General features: G+C 38.2%; 1 protein-coding gene across 1 annotated transcript; it reads left to right on the top strand.

The window, feature by feature from the left end:
- Positions 1-27,842, top strand: SEM1 (SEM1 26S proteasome complex subunit). The gene is given in 7 exon segments (XM_033192098.1): positions 1-12; positions 9,663-9,877; positions 11,218-11,244; positions 12,072-12,126; positions 12,128-12,233; positions 13,325-13,501; positions 27,766-27,842. Coding segments are annotated over 7 exon segments (669 nt in total).

Below are 27,842 nucleotides of genomic sequence, written 5' to 3'. Positions count from 1 at the left end.
ATGTATTGCCAGGTAGGAACTGATATGGATTGTTTCAATATACGGCTTTCATTAAATATAATCCTCTACATGAGTTAGTATACCTTGAGTGTACTATGGCTATGATTTTAACTATCTAACGAGTCAAAATGAATGTTTGGTTTTAGTCAAATCGAGCTCTGGGTATTCTGATGCTTTTGCTGTATTTCTCAACAGGAAGTGGGTAAACTTCCAAACAAGAATGATCTCAGATTAAGAAACACCACCAGCATCTCGAAGGCTGTCTGTTTGTACAATGAAACGACAGCAAACAGAGAGGCCTGCAGCTGTTTTCCTAGATGCCTACTCTGGGTGCCAGCCATCTGTGTTCATTTAGATGGTGTATGTGTGTGTAGGTAGGTGAAGGGAGGGGGAGAGACAGATCTCAGGTTGCAGGTCTGAGTGTGGTCTCTGATACAGAATGAAACCTCTGCCTGGTGCCTCTCAAACAAGACCCTCATCTGCTGGTCTCTCCAGAGAAGTAATTTCACCAATACCAGCTGCAAGGGGTATGTTTTGTGTTTTCTTTATTCAAAGTGAAAGATGTTAAACAGAAATTTTCAGAAGCACTTTTGTTTGGAAGAGGGGAAAGGAAGATCACGGGAACCGGAAAACATCCATGAAATTAGCCCTAAATCATGGCCAATACTGATCATTTCCTGACAAGCTGTCTATCAACCAAGCCACAACAATAGTTTATTCAAGGTCCTCTGGTGCTGACAGTGATAGAGTATTGTTAATTAAATGTTGGTATAATGGTGGATATTTTTAAATTTTAACTTTCATAACTGCAGTAGTGGCTAGAACAGCACTGTACTATCAGGAGTCCTCAAAATACATTGTTAATGTCTGCCTTACAGATTGCATTAACAGGAATTAGAAAAATATCAGTTTGAAGTAAAGTCCCTGAGAGCTTATTTGACTCACCTAAGAGCAGTGAAAGAGAACAGAAAGTAGAGATGCTTTCAGTTATGTTAGCTCCAAATTTGGTATTTATTTGTGAAAAAGTCTATCTAAATACAATGTCTATAAATAGGAGATGGAAATGAGCTAATTTGGCTGTGTGATTTTATTTATTCATTATTCATAACCAAAAAATTCTGGTTGCCTTTAATTAATGTTATATTTCACAACATTTCTATGGCCTGAAATATCATTAGAATATTCTTCCAATGCTATTCTCCCGCCTCTCTCTTTCCCTCTTACTCTCTCTCCATCCCCTTCTCTCTCATTATCTCTGTCAGTTTTTGTAGCTCTCATTTATCTGACCTTCTGTGACATATTCATAAAATTTCACAATATTTCTATGGCCTGAAATATCATTAGAATATTCTTCCAGTGCTATTCTCCCACCCTCTCTCTTTTCCTTTTGCTCTCTCTCCACCCCCTTCTCTCTCATTATCTCTCTGAGTTTTTGTAGCTCTCACTTATCTGACCTTCTGTGACATATTCTGGTCTTAAACTTGAATTGGTCAATGTTGTGATTTTAACACCCATGTGCTAATGTAAGAGGAGGGCATGCCAGATTCTGGGGTTAACTTTCTGGATGTCATGTCTGCTTACAGAAAAATGATTTGTATTCCCAACTTAGTGTCAAATTATCCATTTATGAAATTATTATAAGGTATAAAACTGTTCCTCCTAAGCCCTTCTCAAAGAAAAAAATCTTTTTATTAACTGGACAAAAATGCTACTTGAGAAAAGCTCCCAAAATTTATAGTAGTAAGAACATTTCAAATTTCTTAGAATGCTGTGTTTCTAGGGTTTGCATGTAATCAAAATGCTTAGGAGAAGAGCAGGAACACTTATTAAGTATTTCACATATTTTGAGAATTATTTAAAATGAGAAACAGACTCACCTGGGTAGCATTTTGCCTTGAAAATTCACTGGCCCGAGTTTGTACACCACAATGCAAAAGATGCATAAGGAACTATTTAAGCTGAACTCTTTCTATTCTGGTATTTGACAACCACTACAAGAGATTTCTTCCTGGGTGTAAAGCAGTTTCTTCCTAAGGGCTCTGTTAAACTCTGTCTCTACCTTTTGCAATTTGTGTCTTCCTGTTACTCTGTCTTATTTCATGAGCCAGCAAGCACATATCTGTCCAGACTCTTAGGATTCTCACAAAAAGTACAGGACAAAGATCCTATACTCAAGAAGCTTAGCATGTGGGAAGGGGGAAGCAAAACTAATACATGTAGGAAATAAATGGAGAACCTATATGTTTTGAAGAGCAACAGGAAATGGTTTTGAGAGATTAGTTGAGTAGAAAGCAATGGCATAGATTAGGGAAATAGCTTGGCTTATAAGACTAACACTGAAGAGAGCCCTTTCAGTAGAGAAGAAGGCAAGGAAGACATGTAAAATAATGTTGGACAGATGAGAGGGAATCAATTCATTTACTACCTTGAACTTGATGTCACTGTAGATTCTTGAGTGGGGAGTGACATGATGAAGCAGGTGTTTAGGAAAATCACTCTGACAATGATATTGGAGGTTTGGTAGGAAATGGTCTGGAAGCATGGAGCTGTATCAAGGAGCCTTTGGAGTGATCCACAGTGATCAGACTTGGGCTGAGGTTATGGCAGAGTTAATGAAAATAGCCCAATCTTGAGGATACTTTAAAGAAATAAACAATAGTATATGACAGACTATAGGAGAAGGGCACTGGTAAATCATCCAAGGTGACATCATGATCTCAAGCTTGGAAAGCTGGAAGAACGCTGGTATCACCCAGAGAAATGAAAAGGTTGGTAACTTGGATAGGAAATGCATTTTCCAAAAATTATAAAATGTATTTGAGAGTATGGTAGCTTCAATTAACATTCATATATATATATATACACACATATAACATTCTAGGCCAGGCATGGTGGCTCATGCCTGTAATCCCAGGCCAAGGTGGGCAGATCACTTGAAGTCAGGAGTTCGAGACCAGCAGGGCCAACATGGAGAAACCCTGTCTCTACTAAAAATACAAAAATTAACTGGGTATGTGGCTCCAATCCCAGTTACTCGGGAGGCTAAGGCACGACAACCACCTGAACCCAGGATGTGGAGGTTAGAGTGAGCCGAGATTGCGTTATTACACTCCACACTCCAGCCTGGGAGGCAGAGTGAGACTCCATCTCAAAATAAACAAAATGTTCTAATGCTCTAGCATTCTGACTTTTGAATATACAGCACAAATAATTGAAAGTAGGGATTTGAACAGATATTTGTACATCCGTGTTCACAGAGCAGCATGATTCACAATAGCCAAAAGATGGAAACAACCAAAATGTCCATTGAAGGATGAAGGAATAAACAAAATGGGGTGTACACACACACACACACACACACGAATATTTTTCACCCTTAAAATGGAATGGACCAGGCATAGTATCTCACACCTGTAATCCTAGTACTTTGGGAGGCCAAGGCTGGTGGATCGCTTGAGCCCAGGAGTTTGAGACCAGCCTGGCTAACGTGGCGAAACCTTGTCTCTACAAAAAAAAAAAAAAAAATTATTCGGGCATGGTGGCTCACACCTGTAGTCCTAGTCGCTCAGAAGGCTGAGACAGGATGACCACCTGGACCTGGGAGGCCAAGGCTCCAGTGAGCTGTGAACACACCACTGCACTCCAGCATGGGCAACAGAGTGAGACTCTGTCTCAAAGTAAAAGAAAGGAATGAAGCCCTGATACATGCTAAAACATGAATGAAGCTTGAGGGCATTATACTAAGTAAAATAAGCCAGATACAAAAGGACAAATATTGCATGAGTCCACTTACATGTGGTACCTATAGTAGTCAAATGCCTAGAGACAGGAAGTAGATAGAGTTTATCAGGGGTTGCAGGGAGAGAGGAATGGAGAGTTACGGTTTAATGGGTACAGAGTTCAGTTTGGACAGATGAAAACATTCTGGAGACAATGGTGGTGACAGTTGCAGAACAATGTGAAAGTACTTAATGCCACTGAAATCTATACTCAACAACAGCTAAAATGGTTAAGTTTATGTTATGTATATTTCCAAATAGAAAAATGAGTGTCATAAAAAAAGGCCGTGTAAACACTGAGGGCAAACCAAATAAGGGCTTCCAAGAAACAAGTGGAATCTGTACACCTGAATTCAAACTTATAAACTGCCACTTACTAACTGTGTGCCTCTTTTTCTTGTCTATAAAAGGGTACAATGATGAGAACTAAAAGAAATAACATGTAGCACTCCTTTTGTACTTGGTAGGTACTCCATAAATATCAATTTTCTTTACAGTTAAAAAAAAGTATTCTTCAGTTTGAACATTTTCCCTGGACAGAATTAGACTTCAGATATATTACTGTGGATCTTTCATGCCAGAGAATAACTTCAAAGAAGAGGTGCAGCAGCTGTCAGAGAGCAAAGAGAAGCCTCGTTCATGCAGGAAGGGCACCTCTTTCCTTATGCAAAGACTGAAAAACAGGAAAACGTAGCAGTAAATATGGGACTGCCTTTGTCTGGCAGCTTCCCTTCCTGCCTGTGCCTCTAGCCCAAATCCCAGAAACATCTGTCACATACACTTGACTGTTTGGTTTTTATCTTAAAGAATCTTTATGACTAAATAAACTAATAAGACATGAGAAAACTTTCAAGTTCTCAGAAAGTTGACAGTTTGCTCGGAAATGCCCCGATGATTTCAGTTCTCTCAGTTCATTGGTAGAGAAGGAGGTTCAAGGGAGAAGTAAGACAATGTCATGTTAAAAAGCTAGCACTGCCTCTGGTTAAGAAAGAAAACTGGAAATTATCATAACTATTAGCATGTGGTTAGAAAGGATTTTTTAAATATCATAAATGTTACAAAAGCCCTTAGATATTTTCATGACTTCTAAAACATTATTATGTTCCTGATTAATATAAGAAGAAATTTTTTTAATCAAAAAGGATGTCAAAGCCAGAATCCACTGATGAGAAAATACTTCCAAAAATCTAAATAAGTAACCAAACCTCTCTGCTTTAAAAGAAAAAAAAGAGATACCTCTGTAAAACAGATGCAGCAACACAAAGCAAGATACATGAGTTTAGACATTCATTACATTTGTATACCCCACATCAGTATCCTTAAAAACTGCAAGTAATCTCAGAGATCCTGTATGCTGGAGCTAAGACCAGAATCCAGGGCTCCTAATCCTGAGTTCAGTTTTATGTTCCACTGTATCCGCTGCCACTGCAGGGGGTCACAGAGTGGTCTTCAAAGAACCCCCCAAAACCACCCCCATATCCGATATTGGCATAACGGGTCCAAAATAAAGCCATCTGGACAATTTTGAGGGTGATCCTGAGATGCCACCTCATCCAAAATAAACCTCACTCGCTCTGATTTCCAACTGACTGACAATCCACACCACACCTTCCAATGTGACCACATTTGGCTTGGGCTTGTGGTTTGCATGTTAGTCCACCCCCACCCTGACCCCATGAATAATCACCTCTCCAACTGAAGCTCAGACGACAGGCATCCTGCCTCCTGCTTTACATCGCAAGCATTTTAAAGAGACGCTCTTGTGGTCTTAATTCCTGGAAAACAATCATTTACACTGTACAAAACTTAAAACTCTAGGGAGGCGGTTAAGTAATTTAGCATTTTTGTTTCATGTGAAAATATTATTTCCAGTTCATAATGGGAAGTTCAAAAACATTGTTTCTTATCATTAAAAGCTCTCAGAAGTGTGTAATCTGGGCTATTTATAGGTATGTTCCCTATAAAATGCCCTGAGGAACAGAATACAGGTCTTTCTACAAAGAAATGCCTTCAATATCTTTTGTTGTTTGAGGAAAAGGTCTTTAATTTAGAGTTGAATAGTCATAGAGATAAACACTTTAAAGTCCTTGGAATCTGCAGTTAGTTTAACAAGCTTTTAAGACAAATGAGGAGTGTTTTTCGTCTGTAACGTTGTGATGACTGTGAATTGGAAGTAGAGAGTATACAGCTCATCCATTCAAGAAATTTTTTTTCATCCCATTCTGTTCCAGACTCTTCAAGGCAGTTGGACACACATGGATCTGGCCCTCAGGGATCTTACAGTCAAGTCAGGGTTCTGTACAGGATTGAATAGTGTCTCCTCACAATACCCCTGCACAATTCATGTCCACCAAGAACCTCAGAATGTGACTTTACTCAGAATTAGGGTCTTTGCAGATACAATTAAGGTGTAAGTTAAGAAAAGGTCATACTGGATTAGGCTAAGACTTAAATCCAGTTGTTGTCAACCATATGAAAAGAGGAGAGGGCGCACAGACATAGAAACACACGGGCCATGTGCATGTGAAAGTGGAGGCAGAGACTGGAGTGATGCAATTACAAACCAAGGAAGGCCAAGTATTGCTGGCCACAGCTGGAGCTACAAGCAGCCCCCTCCCAGGAGCTTTTGAGGGATGGTGGCCTGCCAACACTTTGACTTGGTTCTTCCAGCCTCGACAACTGTGAGAGAACAGATTGCTGTTGTTTTAAGTCACTCAGTTTGAGATAATTTGTTACAGCAGCCCTAGCAAACTAATATAGGCTCCATCTTCAAACAGTCTGATTTAATTGGCCTGGGGTAAACTTGGGCATCAGTATTTTCATGAAATCTCCCTAGGTGATTCTAATGTTTTAGAACCATCACTCTAGATTGGTAGCTTTCAAAGTCTTCATTAGCATCAGCATCAACTGGGAACTTATTACAAATGAAAATTCTCTGGCCCCACACAGGCTTCCCAAATTAAAAATTCTAGGGGCAGGGCCCAGCAATTTGTAGCTTAACAAGCACTCCAAGTCATTCTGATGCCGTTAATGTTTGAGAACTGTTGTTCTGGTTGATAGGGGATCCAGGGAGCAATGGAAAATAATCAGTGAACAAGAATGGAGCAAAGCCAATAGGCAGGCATGTTTTAGAAAGTAAGGGAGGAGTGTTCATGTGTTCTCCTGGAGGCACGGTGACAGTACATCTGAAAACCTCAACATCATGCTTGGTGTTGCTTAGAGGTATGTGTCCAATCAATCATCTTCCAAGTGCAATTTTTGAAGACCTACTATTTTTAAATGTGAGGGCGGCCCTGACAATTTTCTTGCTATTCAGGTCTATAGCCACCCAGACTCTACATTAAGATTGTATCTTTACGCACATCCCAGGAGGCAGAGAAGGAGGGCAATCTCAACACCTGAGATGAAAAACTTCATTGAGGCCAACTTCTTTTCATTCAATTATTAGAAAACTGGCTCCCTTTGCCACTTCTTTTACTCACAGCCCAAAGAACAAAACAGGCCAATACATTTCATTTTGGCATGGAATTATGCTCTTTGCCAGAATCAAGCTATGTGAGGCTACAGTAACCACTAAGGATGGGGTAACTGGAAATTGCCCCCCTTGATGAAAAGCCTTGGTAAAATCCACATGGCTGGCAGTTGATACAAAAGAAAATATTAGATGTTATTTTTTTCAGAGATGAATGGTTTAAGAATCCAATTTAAATATTTTTATTTGTTTGCTTGATTTTCATGCTTCTGACCTCAAGCAGAAAGGCTTCCCTGGCAGCATTGACAAGATTCTTTCTCAAGTTGCTTGCATTGTAGTCACATGTTCAGCTCAGCTTTCTCTTATGCCTTTATGGCCCTAGTATTGCCATTGTCAACTTAAGGTACCATTTCCACAAGCATCAAGGTAAAAAGTACTAATTTTTCTTATAACTCTTTCTCTTACTCGATCTAGATTTAGAAACTACCCTGACAGAAAGAATTAACTTCTCATTTCTAGCCAGTACAAGAGAAATTATTAAGTAGACCAAGTTTGTCTTTGAAGTCCCTTTCTGTTTCTTTTTGGGGTGCTCATCCAATGCACCCAGTGCCCACAAGCAGACGATTGCTCAGGACTCCCATCTAATTGGAGTGGTCCCTCATTTTTCAGATTTTTCTTCTTCTCTCATGTCTCATAGTACATTGGTCTTGTGGATTAAGATGACCATGCTCTCTCTTGGTTAACAATAGAGATAATGGGTTGATGATGTTACCCTTACTAGATAAAGTAATATTTTAACCCACATGAAGTACAGACATCTTCTTACAAGAGGAAATGTGAATGATAAGAACAGCAAGCTCTTGCAGACATAGCTTGGGGACATCTGCCTGGAGTCCTTACAGAGTTGCCCCAACTGGCTGGTAGCTCATTGATGTCAAAATCAGCTAGTGTGTTTGTTAAACAAAATGTAGACTATTGCATTCCACCCTAGACCTTCTGAATCAGAGTCTCAGTGGTTGGCACTCAGGAATCTGAATGTTAACAACTCTCCTGATTATTTTTTGGTGCACTGGAGATTGAGACTCTCTGGTGTCATGGAAAGATCCCCAGATTCAGAGTTGGCAGGCCTGATTTTTAATCTCATCTTCACCATGTGCCATGTAGTCCTGGGCAAGTCGTGCCTCTGGTTTTGGGATTTAGTTCCTTTACTGTCACATGCAGGTAAAAATACTTGCCATGTCCACCTTAGAGAATAGTTGTAAGGCTCAAATGAGTTAAAGCCTCCAAACTGCCCTTTGTATTACAGGGCTGGCACTAGAGTAAGGTGAGTTGGACACTCACCTTGGGGCACAAAATTAAAGGGGGTCCCAAAAAAACCCATAAACAAGATAAATGATATTATAATGCAATATTTTAAAATGAAAATTAGTGCATAAAAGTCCATAATGATCAAAACATCAACACTTGTGATGTTTTGGGTTAGTGTTACTAATTTTTTTCTTTTGGCCTCAAATTCATAGTATAGCATGACATTGTTACTAATATTTATTTTAAAATTTGATGTTGTGTTTACTGTAGATATTTTGCACTAGTTTTGATTTTTAAAAAGTGCTTCCATCGAAATATTGTTTTCTTGATTGCTGTGTGGTACTCCCTTAAAATCTGCACCTTGGGTTAGTAACTCACTGGTCTCTCTCTAGTCCCAGCCCTATAATCTAGAATAGGTTGTGCAGATGCATGTTGTTTTTACCAGGCTTGGACTCTCCCAGCTCCAACATTTCCTCAAACAGTTGCATGCTCACGTCAAAAAGCCCTGCTGGCATCCTAGCTAAATTCTGCCTGTTGAATGCTGGGAATGTGGTCCTAAGAACATAAGGCAGGCATAGGCACGCGCACCGTGCATTTCAGGGGCCTCCCTTTCCCAGGGGCACAGAAGAAGAACTCTTCATTGGGATATTTGGTGTGAGAACCAGTTTAACTGGTATAACTGGAAAATTTGCCTTTGTTTAAGGAAGAACTCCTCCTGCAACTACACACCCATCCCAGAAAAGTTTGGATTTGCAAGTTGCCTCATGTGTAGCTTTTTCTTTCAAAGGCTACTATTATGTACCAAGGTTACCAAGTCCTCTTGTGCTGGAGGCAAGAATAAGTGACACCCAGACTGGGTAGCTGGTAACCAGGGAGTGGAATGATTAAAAAGAAGCCTGAGGGTCGGGGAGAGGGGTGATCTACTGAGCAGAAAGAAGCCCCTGCTCTTACGCTGCTTTTGGTTTCCCCACCTCACTCAAGGAGGCTGCTTAAAATCCAGTAATGAGAAGGGGAAGACACAGGGCCAGGTGGAACAGGTGCCCACTTCCTCACCTCCTGCCAACCTGAAAGGTCTAGGATAATACCTTTAACTTCTTTTATAGGACCCCAACATTTGTGCAGTGTTTGCTGTACAAGGAGGAAAAATGGGAAGAAAGCATGGCATAAAAAGAGGGAGGAGACCCAGCATGAGAAACCCAGCTCAGCAGACCAGAGGACCCTGGATCCATGAGAGTAAGCATCCAGCCTTCGCAAAGCAACAGATAAACTTAGAGATGCCCAACTCTGGAGTGATAACAGAGCGAGCCTGGGTGTGCAGGTAAGCAGATGACAGCCACAGAAGGAAAAAAAAAAAAAGGTAGAAAAAAAATTAACTCTCTAAGTCTTTGACACCAGATACTAAAACTAAAGACCAACAACATTGTGACATTCTCAACCATGATATTTACACATGATATTTTCCTTTCTTCCAATTCTTCCCTGGCCCATACATAATTATTTTTAGAATAAAGTGTTATACAGCTTATCACATATCAGAAAAACCTTGGTGGCTGTGGTAAGTTAAAAAATGTTCCCCTCACCCCCCATAAAAAGTCCACATTATAATCCCTGTACACTGTGAACATGTTGGCTTACAGAGTAAAAGAGATTTTGCAGATGTGATGAAGAATGTAGAGATGGGAGGCCAGGCATGGTGGCTCATGCCTGTAATCCCAGCGCTTTGGGAGGCTGAGGCGGATAGATTACAAGTTCAGGAGTTCAAGACCAACTTGGCCAACATAGTGAAACTCCATCTCTACTAAGAATACAAAAAATACAGGGCATGGTGGCATCCCAGCTACTCAGGAGACTGAGGTAGGATAATCGCTTGAACCCAGGAGGCAAAGGTTGCAGTGAGCCAAGATCGGACCACTGCACTCCAGCCTGGGCGATAGAGTGAGACTCCACCTCAAAAAAAAAAAAAAAAAAAAGAAGGTAGAAATGGGAAGATTAGCTTGGTTTATCTAGGTGAGGCCAGAGCAATCACAAGGGCCTTTATAAATGGAGGCAGGAGGCTCAGAGTGAGTAGAAGGAGTTGAGAAGATTAAAGCAAGAGGCTGGAGGGATTGAGGGAGGGGCTTCTAGAAGTTGAAAAAGTCAAGGAACCCCCTGAAGCCTTGAGAAGGGATACAGTCCTGCTAACACCCATGTTTTAGGCTTCTGACCTCCAGAACTGTAAAATAATCAATTTGCCTTGTTTTAAGCCACTAAAATTATGGAGATTTGTTACAGTGGCAATAGGAAACCAATACAGTTGGTAATGGGTTAACACTGGTCATTCTGACTTTAAAAAAATTTTGCCTAGACTTAATAAGCAATGACCTTGTCTTGCAAGTAATTTGGTGGCAAATGTTCAAAGCTGGCAAAACATTTACTTAGCTGTGTATTTGGAGGACCTCAAAGTTTGTTTGAGCTGAATATGGCATAGTGCACAGGCCTGACACTTTGGCAGCACCCAGGTCAGTGCTATATACTATGAGGCACTTAATAAATGTTTTTTGTCAGTCTCAACAGGAATAACAGCTGACTGGGGGTTATGGTGTTCCCATTTCCACCAGGGTAAGACAGTTTAGAAAGTTGGATTCCAGAGACTTGAATCATGAAATCTAATATTTACAGTTCCACCTCAAGAAAAAAGAATTGGGCAACATAATGGAACAAAGATATAAATGGATATAAATGAGTAACTTTTCTATATGGTGAGAGGATTTTTAAGGATACCAATGAAATGGGGTCATTTGGAAGGGTTAGGATTTGGGAGGCACTTTTTGGTAAGTGAGTGGAATAACTCCTTGTCAATTCCATGCTGGCTTCTGCATCTACTTGTGGCTGTGCCTTTTCTGTTCATAATGGTTATGGCACTGATGTGTTTATACTTTCCAGTGGAGTCTGAATCAACAAGGTTTATACACACACAGGTAATTCAAATCCATAAAGCCATGCCTGTGATTCTCTTCAGGTGTTTACTAACTTAGAGTGAGGCACATGTAGCCACACTTAGCATTTTACCTTATGGTTTCTGGCTGTCTTCTCTGATTCACATGAAGAGCTGCTCATTCATCTTCACAGTTAGAGAGATGCCACAGTTTGATGTGTCTTTGAAAAAGAACTTCACTCTATAGAGAGTTAAAGTCATTGTGGTGAAGATGAAGTTGAAAACAGGCATATGATTTTCAGATTCCTTTCTGAGCAGCGACCACAGGCAGGAAGGAGAATGTACTCAGTGGCTACATGAGTACACTCTGTAGAGCATAACCTCTGGACCTATTCTGCCAGCGATTGCATCCCACATTGCCACTTACTAGCTATCTTTTCTTGGGGAACTTACTTAACATTTGTACCCTAGTTTTCTCATCTCTAAAATGGGGATGATTGGATCTACCCCACAAGGTTGTTGTGAAGATTGCATAAGTTAATATGCATGAAGTGTAATCAAATGATTCCTGGCCCACAGCGTTTATCATTCTTCTTCATGGGTCCTTCACTCTTCCCACTGCTCTACTGAGCCCCGCACCATCCTTGGTGCCAGCACTGTGAAGATTGTTCTTGCCTGCCTGGCTGCCATTTAGGTGATCTCTACAATCTGGCCCCAGCAGAAAGAACTTGCTGGCAGCATATCAATAGCAGAGATGGAAGTCTGGTCATATGGTGTCCACATCTATTGAAGTAATCATGCTGATACCAGTTATCCCTGGCTCTCTGTCTTCAAGGCACATGGTAGAACTATACTTCCTAGCTTTCTGTGTGGCTGGGTGGGTCACCTGACAAGTGCAGACAGATGAGTTATGACTAGTAGCATTTAATTGTTAATACATATTCTAGTGCTCTTTCCTTCTGCCATCACAACTGACGATGTTTCAGACAGTGACTTCTCCACCATGCTGGTTCCAGAGTGAAAACAGAGCCCAGCAGAGTCTGTAGCTGAATACAATATGGACATGTAGGGTGAATGAGAAAAAGCTTTTGTTGGGTTTAGCATCTGAAGTTTGATGGTTTGTTACTACTGCAGCACATCCTTACCTATGCTAACTAATATGATTATCATTGACTAACCTGACAACAGAAGAATCTTTCCACTTCTACTGTGATGAGGAACAGAGTTTTACCTGTTATATCTTATTATTAGATAGCAGCAGCCTCTGGAAATAATTCTATCTCTACCATTTCTTACCCATGTGGCATAAAGCCAGCTACTAAACCTCTCCGTGTTTCAGTTTTCCCTTTTAAAAGTGGGAATAAATAAGACCTTTCTCATGGAGTTATTGATCAAATGAAATAATTAAATAACGAGTATTTAAATTTAAATGAAAATTCAAATGAAATAATGCCTATGAAGTAGTTATTCAGTCCATAATATCCTCAGTAAACAGTAGTTGGTCTTACTAACACAAAGGAAATTGACAAAGCCATGCCATTTTTCCAAAGCAGTTTCTAGGACCATATTATCTCAAAAAATCCCAACTTTCCACTGTAAATTTGAGCTGTAAACAGGTTAATCCATTGCAATGTCCTGTTCATCCTTCTTGTTAGAGTTTAGCTATCAGTCATCTTGTTGCTGAGAACAAAGCCAGCCTAGTTGTTTCTAAGCAGGCCTCTACAGAGACAGAAACTGTCTTGTATTTATTTGAATATCCTCTACTGCATCTAACACTGTGCCTCAGCTGTATTTCTGGATCTTTATTTGTTTTGAATGCTTCTTATGTTTAATTTCTGCCATCTCCATTAGGAAAACAATGTAATCCTTCCTCCAACGCTCATGGTATAAGCCTCCATGACTGGGCCACATTTGCCCCCATGTTTAAAGAATGTAGTTCTGTAAGGTTCGTTGACCATCTGACAGGAATTCCTGCACCAAATGGTCAGTCAGTGAAGCTCTCTTTCCACTGGCAACTTTATCAAGAAAGTAAGATACAAGACTGTATGTAAGGTATATTCTCCTATGTGAAATCAAGGGACAGAAAATAACTGGAAGGAAATATTCCAAAATATTAGCAGTAGTTTCTCTCAGAGTGTGATGTATACATTTGGATGGGTGATATATAAAGTACTTTTCATAGACCTGGGCAAGAGATGTTTTAGAGGGTACCACATACCACAATCACCCACAAATAAATGTATTAAAGAACACACAGATGCCTTTATCACTCAGGATGTGGCACTCAGAGCTGGTCCAGCATAGTCTATAACACTTAACATCACTCTCATGACCACACTGTTCAGGTCCTAGGGAAATGTACCTCTGTATTTCTTCCCTGTATCCTTAAAAGAAAAGCTGACCTAATTTGAAAGTTGATAAAAATCAGAGATTATGACGACGTTGCTTCAGAATTCTTGGAGGATGTAAGAGAAAAATAGTACTGGGTTATGAGAAGAACAAAACTTATCAAATTCCTCCCTGAAGATAACATAAATACAATAGATTCTTTTACAACAAAGTGTCATTTCTCAATAATGCCAAGAATCCTTTTTCATGCTTCTCTTCTTGTTCACATTCCTGTTTCCCATGCTACTCAATTAGCATAATATTCAGAAAAGTTGCAGATGGTGATTTAGGAACACTTTGTAATATTAACATTTCATATTACCCTTAAATTTGTATGCATGCATCATATGTGTATCATGGTACCAATTCTTTATATTGGTAACTAGGTGGACATAGAGTGTTTACAATGTGAATAGTGTTATCTCTATAAAAACAAGATTTAATTAAAATGTTAATATATGCAATGAAATTTTGGCATATATTAATTATAACTTGAATTTTACCTTTTAAAGTTGATAGATCATTTTGAATATTTTAAAAGACTTTTGTAAACATATAAAATAACTTTTAGATTTTATTTTTCTATTTAATTTATATATTCTCATTAAAATATGTTTAAGTATACTTTGAATATAATTGCAATTTTTAAAGCCTTCAGAGAATTACAATGAGTTGAAAACAAATTATGTAAACATGTTGATTATAACAATGAAGTAGTTTTTCTGAAATAATGGCAAGAAAACTTAATTGATGGAACAAATACAAATTTATAAGTTATGTATGCATTTTATTACTCATTCAACCATCACAACCCATAGACAGAAAAGCCAGATGTGTGCAATAATAACTTTAGCAGACATTTTGCCAGCCCTCAGATATATAAAAACTGTAGCTTTACATATATCCTTTAGCTTTTGTCACTATAAGGTATATTTGTCAAGGTAGGAGGATAAAATATATTTTATATAATAGTTTATAATAAAGAACTAAAATCCCCTCCAAGTGTCAGCTTCAACAATCCCTTTGGGTCTATTTGTTCAGACTGGAGTGTCCATCCAGTCTCCCATTCCAGACGAAATAGAGATTAAAGCCCAGATTGTCCCCAAATGGCAGTATCCCTGACCTCGTGGCAGGACAGAAAGAAGGCAGCCTGCAGGAAGTGACTGATTCACCATGAAACAGTGGTTTCACCAAAAGAGAGACCTCCCAGCAGCTCCAGGCCAGAATTATAAAGTACTTTAAGAGCCAGTTCCACAGGAAGAGGGCCGATTATGTCCCCAGACTGACATGGTACAAAAGAATAGCAGAAAGATACAACCATGGGGAAAACTGAGCCCCACAAATAAAGTCTCTTGTGGTGAGTTTCCTTTAGTTTCCCCAGCCCCAACACTCAGATATGCTTAAGACAAAAAGTCCTTGAACTTGACAGACAGCTGAGAGCACCGATTGTCTCAAGAGCAGAGATTCTTTGGAAATGATACGGTGTAAACACTGTCAAATGGCTCCCTTTGCATTGAACTGCAATCTCCAGCTATAAAGGCTGCCAGGACCAGCAGGGGCAAAGCTCTGAGCCATCCCTCAAAACACCGGGCTTCTGCTGTCTGAGGGCTCCTGGACTTCCTAAGGACAGAGGCCTAGGAAGCCCAGGTTTGGGATACGTTTTTTCGGAGGAATCTCCAGGCACAATACTCAGAGAAACAAGCAGCCAGTGAAGAAGGTTGTGCGGCCCCTGTTGGGAAGGTTACTAAGCAGGAGGACCTTAAGGTGAAGACAGCTGGGCTTCTCTGCTTTTTTTTTTTCAACCGTCTTTCTCAAAGCTTAGCTGGACAAAGCCCTGCTGAAGCCAGAGGTGGGCCCATGGATGTGTATCTTCTTCTGGGACCGAGCTGCTGGGAAGCATCTCACTTGAGAGAAATTATAAATGTTCTAAGCTCCTCAGAATTCCAGACTGTTTCTAAAGGCGGCAGTGCAACCTAGATGGATTCTCACGTAAAGCGCCCAATCAGAAATCGATCTGGGAAGCTGGTGTTAATTCACGAAGACACGATTACTGGATACTGAAGAACTGAATGCTGCTCAGACCTCACTGAAAGTTCACACATTTGAGAAAACCTGGCATACTCTACCCTGACTTGCCATATGCACGTATTCACAAAATGTCCAAGGTCTGGTACTATCAATGTTCAGGTTATTCATTGCTGTCCTCATTTATCAAATACTTATTTAGTGCCTGAGGATTAAAACACAGGAATGTGAAGAATCACAATATTCTTGAGCCCTTAGATTTTTTTAGGTGTTTGAATAAGGCCAGGTTCTGCTATAGGTGGAATAAAGTAAAATTCAGTTTGACAGGGGACGGAGGGTATAAACAACTTCTCTATGCCCTAGACCATTGAAAACACCAAAATTTGTATTCCAAATTTTAATATGGAAATGTGGTCTGGCCTGATTTTCTTCCTTGTATTACTGCTTTAATCTAATCCTTCTGTAGCAGCAGTCCCCAGTGCAGAGGTTGTACTAGTGAATATGTTTGGGGAGTACATAGAGGGAGAAATGTGGGTGTTCTCTGTGTATGTTCAAAGCTTTTGACGTTAAAAAACACACTCTCTACCCTGTGGCTTTTCCACTTACGAGACTTGCTCAGGCCTTCTGTGTCCCTTTCCAGGCATCTGCTCACATTTGTCCTCCATGAAATGTCCTCTAGTCTCTGTCCAGCTCTGTTTCTTGCACTTGGTGCCCTATTTATACATCAAAAAACCAGTAAAGCTGCCCAGGAGTACTGATCTCTAATGCCAAGAATAAAAAATCACAGTAAAATGTATAGCTAATTTTTCCTGTTTTTAATGTGCCAAGTGCTTTACTTTCTGTTTCATTTTATATTCACAATCTTTGCCATTGTTCTAATGAGGCACTGAGGTCACGAGACTGGCCCGAGATCACATTGCTGGAACGCAGCACATCTAGGATTCAAAACCAAATCTCTTTGACCCCCAAACCTATGCTCAGAGTTAAAATGCTGTGTGGTCTCCTCTAAGCCCCTTTAACACTCACTGTCTCCAGTTATGTCCTCTTTTCCATTCCTGATATGATCTGTCTTCTGTTCTTAATACACGCAGCCAGAATTTTATTCCTTTTCAAAGTTTCTTAAGAGAACCAATCTTAATTGTTGATCAATGTTTTCTATTTCATTAATTTTCAACCTGATCTTTTATTTCCTTTGACTTAGGTTCTTAGGACTTATTCTGCTGTTCCTGTTTTTAATTTCTCAAGTTTGATTAGTTCATTAATCTCTACCTTTCATCAATATGAGCACTCAGGTAATACATTTTCCTCTACGTACAGCTTTTCTTCAAGTTTTGATATTTAGTCTTGTTAATCATTCGATTCCAAGTATCTTCCATTATATTAATTCTATGATGCAGAAATTATTTGAGGAGTTTTTAAACTTACAAGTATGCGTTTCTCTAACTTAATTGTAAGAATATAGAATGTATGATACCAGACTTTTGTGTCCTAGCACATGGTCACTTTTCATAAATTTTCTGTGTGCTTGGAAAAAATACATATTTACCAGTTGTTGAGCAATGTTCTTATATAGATTCATCTTATCAAATGTGTTGGTGGTATCGTTTGGTTCTATATACTTTGCAATTTTTGTCTTTTGATCTTTTAATTATTGTAATGGAAAAATGTGTTAAATTTCTCACAATGGTGGTGAATTTAGCAACTTCTTGTAGTGTAATCAGAATTTCCTTTTGATGGAATAAATCTCTGTTTCTAAGTTGATATACACCTAGAATGGTTAAAGCTTCCAGTGAATTACATCATTCATCATTATGTAGGGACGACCTCCACTAATATTTTTTGCCTTATAGTTTATTGTGCCTGATATTAATTACTTTCTCTTCACCAGCTTTCTCTTAAGCAGTATTTTCCTAGTATTTTTGTTGTTGTTGTTAATCTTTTAATTTTAAACACTTCTGGTGGAATGTCTCCATATTTTAGGTGTCCCTTTGGGGAAAACATAACTGAACTGGATTTTATTTTTTAATTTGGTATGATAGTCATTATCTTTTAACTAGAAAGTCTAACCTATTTACTCTTATTGTGAGTTGTGATATATTTAGTCCGTGTTATCATTTCTTCAATCTTATCATTTTGGTTTATTTGTTTTTTTCTGGTCATGTTCTTTCCTGCCTCAATTTAAAAATGTGTTCCATTTTATTCTTTCTATTAGTATAAAAATTATAAATTTGATTTCCCTTCTTTAATGATTTTCTATAAATATTAACATTAATATTTAAGTTAAGTCCATGTCTTTGCATTCTCTTGGAATACTAAGACTTTATAATGCTTTCATTATAATGATACCACCACTCCATAAACAAATAATATGCTATTTCTGCTTATTTTTTTTAGTTTTACATGTTAAGCATTTATTATTATTTTATACAGTTCCTATTTATTTCAATATACTGATATTTTTAACATTTATTCTTAGATATTGGGGCTTTCCTATGGGACCGTATTCTTTCTTTCTAATGCACTTTTTCTAGATGTTTCTTTAGTAAGATGTTGATAGTACATGGACACAAAGAAAAAAACAACAGACACTAGGGCCTCCACCAGGTGGAGGACAGGAGGAGGGTAAGGATCAAAAAACTAACTATTGGGTACTATGCTTATTACCTGGGTAACAAAAGAATCTGTACACAAAACCCCTATGGCATATAATTTACTATTATAACAAACGTGCACCCGTACCCCTCAACTTAAAATAAATGTTTAAATAAACAAATAAATAAAAAGATGTTGATGGTAAGCTTTCTTTTTTTTTAATCTCAAAATGACTTTAATTCAACCTTGTTCAAAAGAGGTAATTTTACTGAGTATACAATTCTTTTCCTTTCTTTTTTCTTTTTTTTGTAGAGATGGGGTCTTGCTATGTTGCCCAGTCTTACCTTGAACTCCTGGCCTCAATTGATCCTCCCCACTTGGCCTTCCAAGTGCTGGGATTACAGATGTGAGCCACTGTGCCCAATCTACAGTTATTTTCTTTTAGAAATATGTAGAAACATTCCACTCTCCTGTGGCCTCACTGTACTCTAGAGAAGTCCCTCTATAAGTAATAGCAATAATAAGCAATTAAAGCTTTTTTTATAGTGTTACAATGTGCCAGGGACTATTTTTGGCTGTATTCATACATGCTGTCATTTAATTTTCATGTCCATACAATGGAGTAGGTACTATTGTAGGTCAAGTATCCCTTATCCAAAATGCTTGGGACCTGAAGTGTTTTTGATTTAAGATATTTTTGGATTTGGGAATATTTGCACTTACATAATGATATGTTATTTCATTTATGTTCATTTAAGTTCAATTATGTTTCATATATACCTTATACAAATAACCTGAAGGTAATTTTATACAATATTCTAAACAATTCTGTGCATGAAGTACATGAAACAAAGTTTTGACTGCATTTTGACTACAACCCATCACATGAGCTCAGGTGTGAAATTTTCTACTTGTGGTGCTCAAAAACTTCCGATTTTTGAGTATTTCAAACTTTCAGATTAGGGACACTCTACTTGCATTGCTATTGCCATTTTATAGATGAGGAAACTCAGGAAATTAGTTTGTTAGTGATAGAGCCTAGATTTGAATCGAGGCAGTCTGGCTTCAGAGTCTGTATCCTTAACCATTATACTGGCAGCATTTCTGACTTATGTCAAGTAGAACTTTTAATTTTTACTTCTTGGGATTTGTGTAACTTCCCACATTTTATGTGACCTGTTATTCTATAGTTCTGGAAGTTTCTCAGACATTATCACTTCAGATATTGGCTTTTCTCTATCCTTTGAAATATCCAGTAGACATATGTGAAAGCTTATTAATCCCTCATATTTTTTGCATTTCTAATCTTTGTCTAAAAAGCATAATAGTCTCTTCAGTTGGAGTTTCTGTTGCATCATTGTTTCTTTTTTTTTGTTTTGTTTTGTTTTTTGTCCTGATTGGCTTAACCCATTGCTTATCTAATTTAATTACTATATTTTTAGTTCCAGAAATTGTATTTAGTTGGTTTTAAAATTAGCTTGGTACTTTTTATAGTCTCTTCTTGTTTTCTTGGTTATATTTTTAATGGTCTCTTTATTTAAGTGTATCTCATACAGTTATTTTATATATTTATCCAATAATTTTAATAGCTTTGGTCTGTATTGTTTCTGCTAACTTTCTAATGGTGACTTCTTTCCTCATATATGTTTTAATCTTGCCTGTGTTTCCTGGAATAGTAATTCTTTTAGACCTAAGTTTGGGTGGGTTTCTTCAAATAGAGTTTTCACATTGACAGCAGTTTAAAAAGATGAAGAGTGAGATTATATATTGATAAAAGGCCTTGTCCAACAGGAAAACATCACAGTCCTAAATATATATGCACCTAACACTGGAGCTCCCAAATTTATAAAACAATTACTAATAGACCTAAGAAATGAGATAGACAGCAACACAGTAATAGTGGGGTACTTCAATATTCCGCTGACAACACTAGATAGGTCATCAAGACAGAAAGTCAAAAAAGAAACAATAGATTTAAACTATACCCTGGAACAAATGGACTTAACAGATATTTACAGAACATTCTATCCAACAACCACAGAATATACATTCTATTCATCAGTGCATAGGACTTTCTCCAAGATAGACCATATGATAGGCCACAAAACGAGCCTCAGTAAATTTAAGGAACTTGAAATTATGTCAAGCACTCTCTCAGACCACAGTGGAATAAAACTGGAAATTGACCCCAAAAGGAACCCTCAAAACCACGCAAATACACAGAAATTAAATAACTTGCTCCTGAAGGATCATTGGGTCAAAAATGGAAATTAAAGAATTCTTTGAACTGAACAACAATAGTGACAAAACATATCACGACTTCTGGGATACCACAAAGGCAGTGGTAAAAGGAAAGTTTATAGCCCTAAACGCCTACATCAAAAAGTCTGAAAGAGCACAGACTGACAATCTAAGGTCATACCTTAAGGAACTAGAGAAACAAAAACAAACCAAACCAAAACCCAGCAGAAGAAAGGAAATAACCAAGATTGGAGCTGAACTAAATGAAATTTAAACAAACAAACAAATACAAAAGATAAATAAAACAAAAAGCTGTTTCCTTAAAAATATAAAATTGATAGACATTAGCAATATTAACCAAGAAAAGAAAGGAGAAAATCCAAATAAGCTCAATTAGAAATGAAATGGGATATATTACAACTGACATCACAAAAATACAAAAGATCATTCAAGGCTACTGTGACCACCTTTATGCACATAAACTAGAAAACCTAGAGGAGATGCATAAATTCCTAGGAAGATACAATCCTCCTAACTTAAATCAGGAAGAATTAGATACCCTGAACAAACCAATAACAAGCAGCAAGATTGAAATGGTAATATAAAAGCTACAAAGAAAAAAAAAGTCCAAGACCAGAAGGATTCACAGCAGAATTCTACCAGACATTCAAAGAAGAATTGGTACCAATCCTATTGACACTATTCCACAAGATAGAGAAAGAGGGAATCCTCCCAAAATCATTCTATGAAGCCAGTATCACCCTAATACCAAAACCAGGAAAGCACATAACCAAAAAAGGAAACTACAGACCAATATCCCTGATGAACATAAATGCAAAAATCCTCAACAAAATACTAACTAACTGAATCCAACAATATATCAAAAAGATAATCCACCATGATCAAGTGGGTTTCATACCAATGATGCAGGGATGGTTCAACCTATGCAAGTCAATACATGCAATATACCACATAGACAGAATTAAAAACAAAAATCACATGATCATCTCAATAGATGCAGAAAAAGCATTGGATAAAATCCAGCATCACTTTATGACTAAAACTCTCAGCAAAATTGGCATACAAGGGACATACCTCAATGTAATAAAAGTGCCATCTATGACAAACCCACAGGCAGCATAATACTGAATGGGGAAAAGTTGAAAGCATTCCCTCTGAGAAGTGGAACAAGACAAGGATACCCACTGTTGCCACTCCTCTTCAGCATACTATTGGACGTCCTAGCCAGAGCAATCAGACAAGAGAAAGAAATAAAGGGCAAGTCAAACTGTCACTGCAAGAGAAAGTCAAACTGTCTCTGTTTACTGATGGTATGATTGTTTAACTAGAAAATCCTAAAGACCCCTCCAGAAAGCTCCTACAACTGACAAACGAATTCAGCAAAGTTTCCAGATACAAAATTAATGTACACAAATCAGTAACTCTTCTATATGACAACAGCGACCAATCTGACAATCAAATAAAAAACTCAACTACTTTTATAATAGCTGCAAAAAATAATAATAATAACAAAATACTTAGGAATATACTAAACCAAGGAGGTGAAAGACAAGGAAAACCACAGATCACTGCTGAAGGAAATCATAGATGACACAAACAAATGGAAACACATCCCATGCTCACGGATGGGTAGAATCAATGCTGTGAAAATGACCATACTGCCAAAAGCAATCTACAAATTCAACTCAGTTTCCATCAAAATACCACCATCATTTTTCACAGAACTAGAAAAAACAGTCCTAAAATTCATGTGGAAGCAAAACAGAGCCCGCATAGCCAAAGCAAGACTAAGCAAAAAGAACAAATCTGGAGGCATCACATTACTTGATTTCAAACTACTATAAGGCCATATTCACCAAAACAGCATGGTACTGGTATAAAAATAGGCACATAGACCTATGGAACAGAATAAGGGAACCCAGAAATAAACCCAAATACTCACAGCCAACTGATCTTCAAAAAAGCAAACAAAACATAAAGTGGAGAAAGGACACCCTATTCAACAAATGGTGCTGGGATAATGGGCTGGCCACATGTAGAAGAATGAAACTGGATCCTCGTCTCTCACCTTATACAAAAATCAACTCAAGGTGGATCAAGGATTTAAATCTAAGACCTGAAACTATAAAAATTCTAGACAATAACATTGGAAAAACCCTTCTAGACATTGACTTAGGCAAGGATTTCATGACAAAAAACACAAAAGCAAATGCAATAAAAACAAAGATAAACAGCTGGGACTTAATTAAACTAAAGAACTTTTGCATGGCAAAAAGAATAGTCAGCAAATTTAACAGACTACCCACAGAGTGGGAGAAAATCTTCAAAATCTATACATCTGAAAAAGGACTAATATCCAGAATCTACAACGAACTCAAACAAATTAGCAAGAAAAAAACAATGCCATCAAAAATTGGGCTAAAGTGATGAATAGACAATTCTCAAAGGAAGATATACAAATGGCCAGCAAACGTATGAAAAAATGCTCAACATCACTAATGATCAGGGAAATGCAAATCAAAACCATAATGTGATACTACCACCTTACTCCTGGAAGAATGGCCATAATTTTTAACAAATCAAAAAAATAATAGATGTCGGTATGGATGAAGTGAACAGGGAACACTTCTACACTGCTGGTGGGAATGTAAACTAGTACAACCACTATGGAAATCAGTGTGGAGATTCCTTAAAGAACTAAAAGTAGAACTACCATTTGATCCAGTAATCCCACTATTGGGTATCTACCCAGAGGAAAAGAAGTCATTATATGAAAAAGATACTTGCACAAACATGTTTATAACAGCATAATTCACAATTGCAAAAACACAGAACCAACCCAAATGCCCAATGAGTGGATAAAGAAACTGTGGTGTGTGTGTGTGTGTGTGTGTGTGTGTGTATCTATATCTATCTATCTATCTATCTATATATATATATAACAAAAAGGGAGAGGAGGCTTCACTGAGTCCCAAAGGTCAAATGGGTCCAAATGGGGATATGGAGGGTAACATGGGTGGAAGCCATGAAAGAACACAGGATATTCAGAAAATGCAAATTTTTCCACATGGCTTAGGCTGAAAAAACAATGGAAAGCAATCAAGTCAAGAGCAGCTCTTACTGGGTCTGGTGACATGCACTTGTAATCCCAGCTACAGAGGAGGCTGAGGCAGGAGAATCGCTTGAGGCCAGCCATGGCAACATAGCAACACCCCATCTCTAAAATAATATTTAAAAATTAGCTGGGCAGGGTGGCACATACCTGTAGTTCTAACTAGTTGGGAGACTGAAGCTGAAGGATTGGTTGAGGTCAGGAGTTCGAGGTTACAGTGAGCTATGATTGCACGACTGCACAACAGCATAGGTAACAGAGTAAGACTTCGTCGATAAAAACAAATTTTTTAAAAAGAGAAGCTCTTGTAGGAAGCAGTAGAGACAGAAAAGCTTCTAGGGAGAACAGTTTGGAGAGTGAAGTAGAAAGAGAAGATCTTAGAAATGTAGATGAATACCTCAGCAAATTACTGTTGCAAAAAGAGCAAAATGCAAAATATCTGGTGCCAAAGGTTTATTATTTAGACTAATACTTCCAAATATTACTGTGCATACAATTTCACCTGGGGTCTTATTGAAATTAAAATTCTGATTCAATGGGCAAGGGATGGGCCTGAGATTCTGCATTCCTAACAAGCTCTCAAGTGATGCTAATGCTGCTGATCCATAGGCCACACTCTGAGTAGCAAGGGTTTAGAATGTATCATGGTTTCTCCTAAGTCATTTACGTGATTGTAAAGGTAGGCTCTAGTCCCATCTTTCAAAATCCACCCCATGTTACTAATATTTTCAAAGAATCTACTTTTAAAGCTTCATATAGGATGTTCCTTAACCTTTTATTGCATTTAAACCCTAGAATTAGATGAAAAGAAAAACAAATTTCATTCTTTCCTCTTCTTTCAGGATGAATATGCTTCTGGGATCTCATTTTCTCTTTTACCAAATACAGTATCTCTTCCAAAAGAATATTTTACAATTTGGTTCTCTCATTTCATGAACATTTTATGGATACACAATACAGTTCCTCTAATAAAGAAGTGCTATAATTCAGCAGATTATAAATTTCTTGGAATCTGTAACTAGATTTTGGAGAATTTTGTACCTCCCATAGTACCAAATATAGAGCTTTGTAGCAGTGAATGCTCGTATCTATTGAATAATACATATATACTCTGTTGTTTCAAAAGAATTTCATGACTACATAGAAACTGATTGTACACATAATGTTTTTTCCTCATGTGCATGTAAATCTTGCATTTCAAATGCAAAAAATGGGCTTCTTTCACTTCCAATGGGAGTTTTGCACACAGTCTATAAATCTTGCTGTTAAGACATTTTCCTTCATTATCCTAAATTTATCTTAATTTCAACCCAATTAAAAACTGTTTACTAGAGTTTTCCCCTCATATAATTGAGCACAGTATAGTTGATTTTTAAACTGTAAACATACATCTGTGAATAATTCCTACATGCCACAGTATATAGGAGATTCTGCAGCATAATGGAAGTAATTTATTTCCAAATTGCTCCCATTTCTCTTATGACTTGCTTGCAAAGCTTTATTAAAATCAAGTCCAGCAGGTATGACAAGAGACTGACCTCATTTCCTAAGCATTATGCCTGCTGCCTGTGCAAAAGACTCCTAAGGCTTTTGCATAGCTAATAAATGCATGTCTATCTCTGAAGCTATGTCTCTAGTTAGTGATCACAGCGAAGAATACCAGCAATGCAGAGGAATGTTTAAAAGCATGAAATCCAGAGTAAGATTGCAGAAGTTCAGATTGTCTCTCTACCATTCATCTGTAAAGTAGAATAATAACAGGAGATACTTCACAGGATCATTGTGAGGATCAAATGAGCTGATGCACATTAAGAACATGATCAGTAGTTATTAATATAATCAGTATTAGGGTCATTTTTAATTCTTACCCACTTCTATAGCAGCCAATTTCCAGGCAATAGATAGAATTGCCACAGACAGACAGTAATAACTAAACACCATCTGCACAAAGAGTATAGCAACTATAACATGGTCTGTCTGGTCATCTTCGTGGTCCAATGTGATTGGTCAGCCAATCAAATTCATCTTTCAGAAAATAATCTTTTAATATTTCCTAAACCAGCTTATTGTTTTACTCTGTGTCTCAGTAGACCTGGGTTTTCTATCAGACAATTTGAACAATGTGTCAATTGGATCTGATTCATCAAATTGGTATTGAACATCCACAGTGTGCAAGGTACTCAGCGATACCAACTTGATACCAAGAAGTGTGGAAGATACAACAATGAATAATTATTCAATAGCTACTAAATGCCTTTCTATAGGCCAGACACTGAGCTAGGTGATGATGATGTAAAAGAGAGAAGGTACATATAGTTTCTGTCCTTGGGGACCTTCAAGTCTAGAGGGAAAAAATAAACCACAATTATAATGAAGTCTCAGTGCTGTGCCAAGGAAGGACAAAATGCTATGGGAAAAAAAGAGCAAGATAAGCTGGAGGTCTAGGAAGGTGACCACGTGGAAGCGACTCTAAGTTGAGAACAAAGCATGAGGAGGAATTACCCAGGTAAAGAGCTAGGAAGAGAACTAGGGAACAGAACAGGGAAAGGTCCAGGCAACCGCAGGCCCCCACAGGCTTCCCTGAGAAAGGAGTAGGAGTTAAGTATGACTATAGTGTAAGGTGTAGTGCAAGAGGGGAAATGAGGGAGAGATGCTGATAGCACCTGGTAAGCCATGGTAAGGAGTTGAGAATTTATCTCAAGGGCAGTGGAAATATACTAAAGATTTTGGCAGGGGAATGAGATGATCAGACACACAGGGATTGTAGAAAAATCACTCTGACTGCAGAGTAAGGAATGAATAGGTAAAGGGAGGGCTGGGAGCAAGACTTGAGTGAGGAAAGCCAAATCAATTGCTGTGAGGGCAAAAGCAAGAGCCAGAGATGGCCTGGACTCAGAGAGGGTCATGGAAATATAAAGAAGTGAAGGGGCTGGGCACAGTGGTTCATGCCTGTAATCCCAGCACTTTGGGAGGCCAAGGTGGGCAGATCACCTGAAATCAGAAGTTCGAGACCAGTCTGGCTAACATGGTGAAACTCCTTCTCTACTAAAAATACAAAAATTAGCCAGGCATGGTGGTGGATGCCTGTAATCCCAGCTACTCAGGAGGCTGAGGCAGGAGAATTGTTGAACACAGGAGGTGGAGGCTGCAGTGAGCCAAGATCTCACCATTCCACTCCAGCCTGGGCAACAAGAGTGAGACTCTGTCTAAAAAAAAAAAAAAAAAAAAAAAAAAAAAAGAAGACAGGTTTCAAGAGATATTGAGAAGAGATAATCAAGAACAGTCCGTAACTAACAAGATGCAGCAGATGTGGAAAAAGAAAGACTCAAAGATAACTTTGAGATGAGAAAGAGGACAGGAAGTACAGAACAAAGCCTCCTGATCTCTGTTGTATGGAACAGGAGTTAGGACAGAATATGATCACTGACATAATAGAAATTCAAAAACACAGGAGTGGCATGAGCAAATAAATCTTTAGGGATGAGGGCTTCAGAAACACCTTGGGAGGCATTGGAGTTGGTTAAGATTAGTGGGGACTGGTAGCGTAGAGATGCTGAAAGGATATTTCCACTCTCCAGTGATGTCAGTCCTATAGCTTGGATCCTTTTCAGTGGCCAGCATCCTCAGGGCAGAAGAGGCTTTCAGGGAAAGATACTTCCAACTGTTCTTCAGGATCTGGAATTTCTGCCTGCAAACATCTGCGGCACCAAGTAACATTTCTCAAGCTGTAGATACTTGAGGTCATGTCCAGGTCTTTTATGGTTTGGGAATTACTGCTTTGAAAGAGTACTTAGTGAAGGCCTTGCCAAAGGTATCGGTACAAATCACTTTCCCTACCCCCCTAAAGCTTCTTTCTTTTTAAAGAAGACAAAAGCCAAATTTTGATATAATTTTTTAAGATTTTCCATACCAGATTTTGAAGTGGATTTTGATGCAGTATCAGACCTCAAAGAAACAGATACTGCTCTCAATCTGGATTCTGAACACTGA

Source organism: Trachypithecus francoisi, unplaced genomic scaffold, assembly GCF_009764315.1.
Source record: "Trachypithecus francoisi isolate TF-2019V2 unplaced genomic scaffold, Tfra_2.0 Lachesis_group4, whole genome shotgun sequence".
NCBI lineage: Eukaryota > Metazoa > Chordata > Mammalia > Primates > Cercopithecidae > Trachypithecus > Trachypithecus francoisi.
The sequence above is the reverse complement of the archived record's forward strand: the minus strand, read 5'-3'. Positions and strand labels throughout refer to the sequence as shown.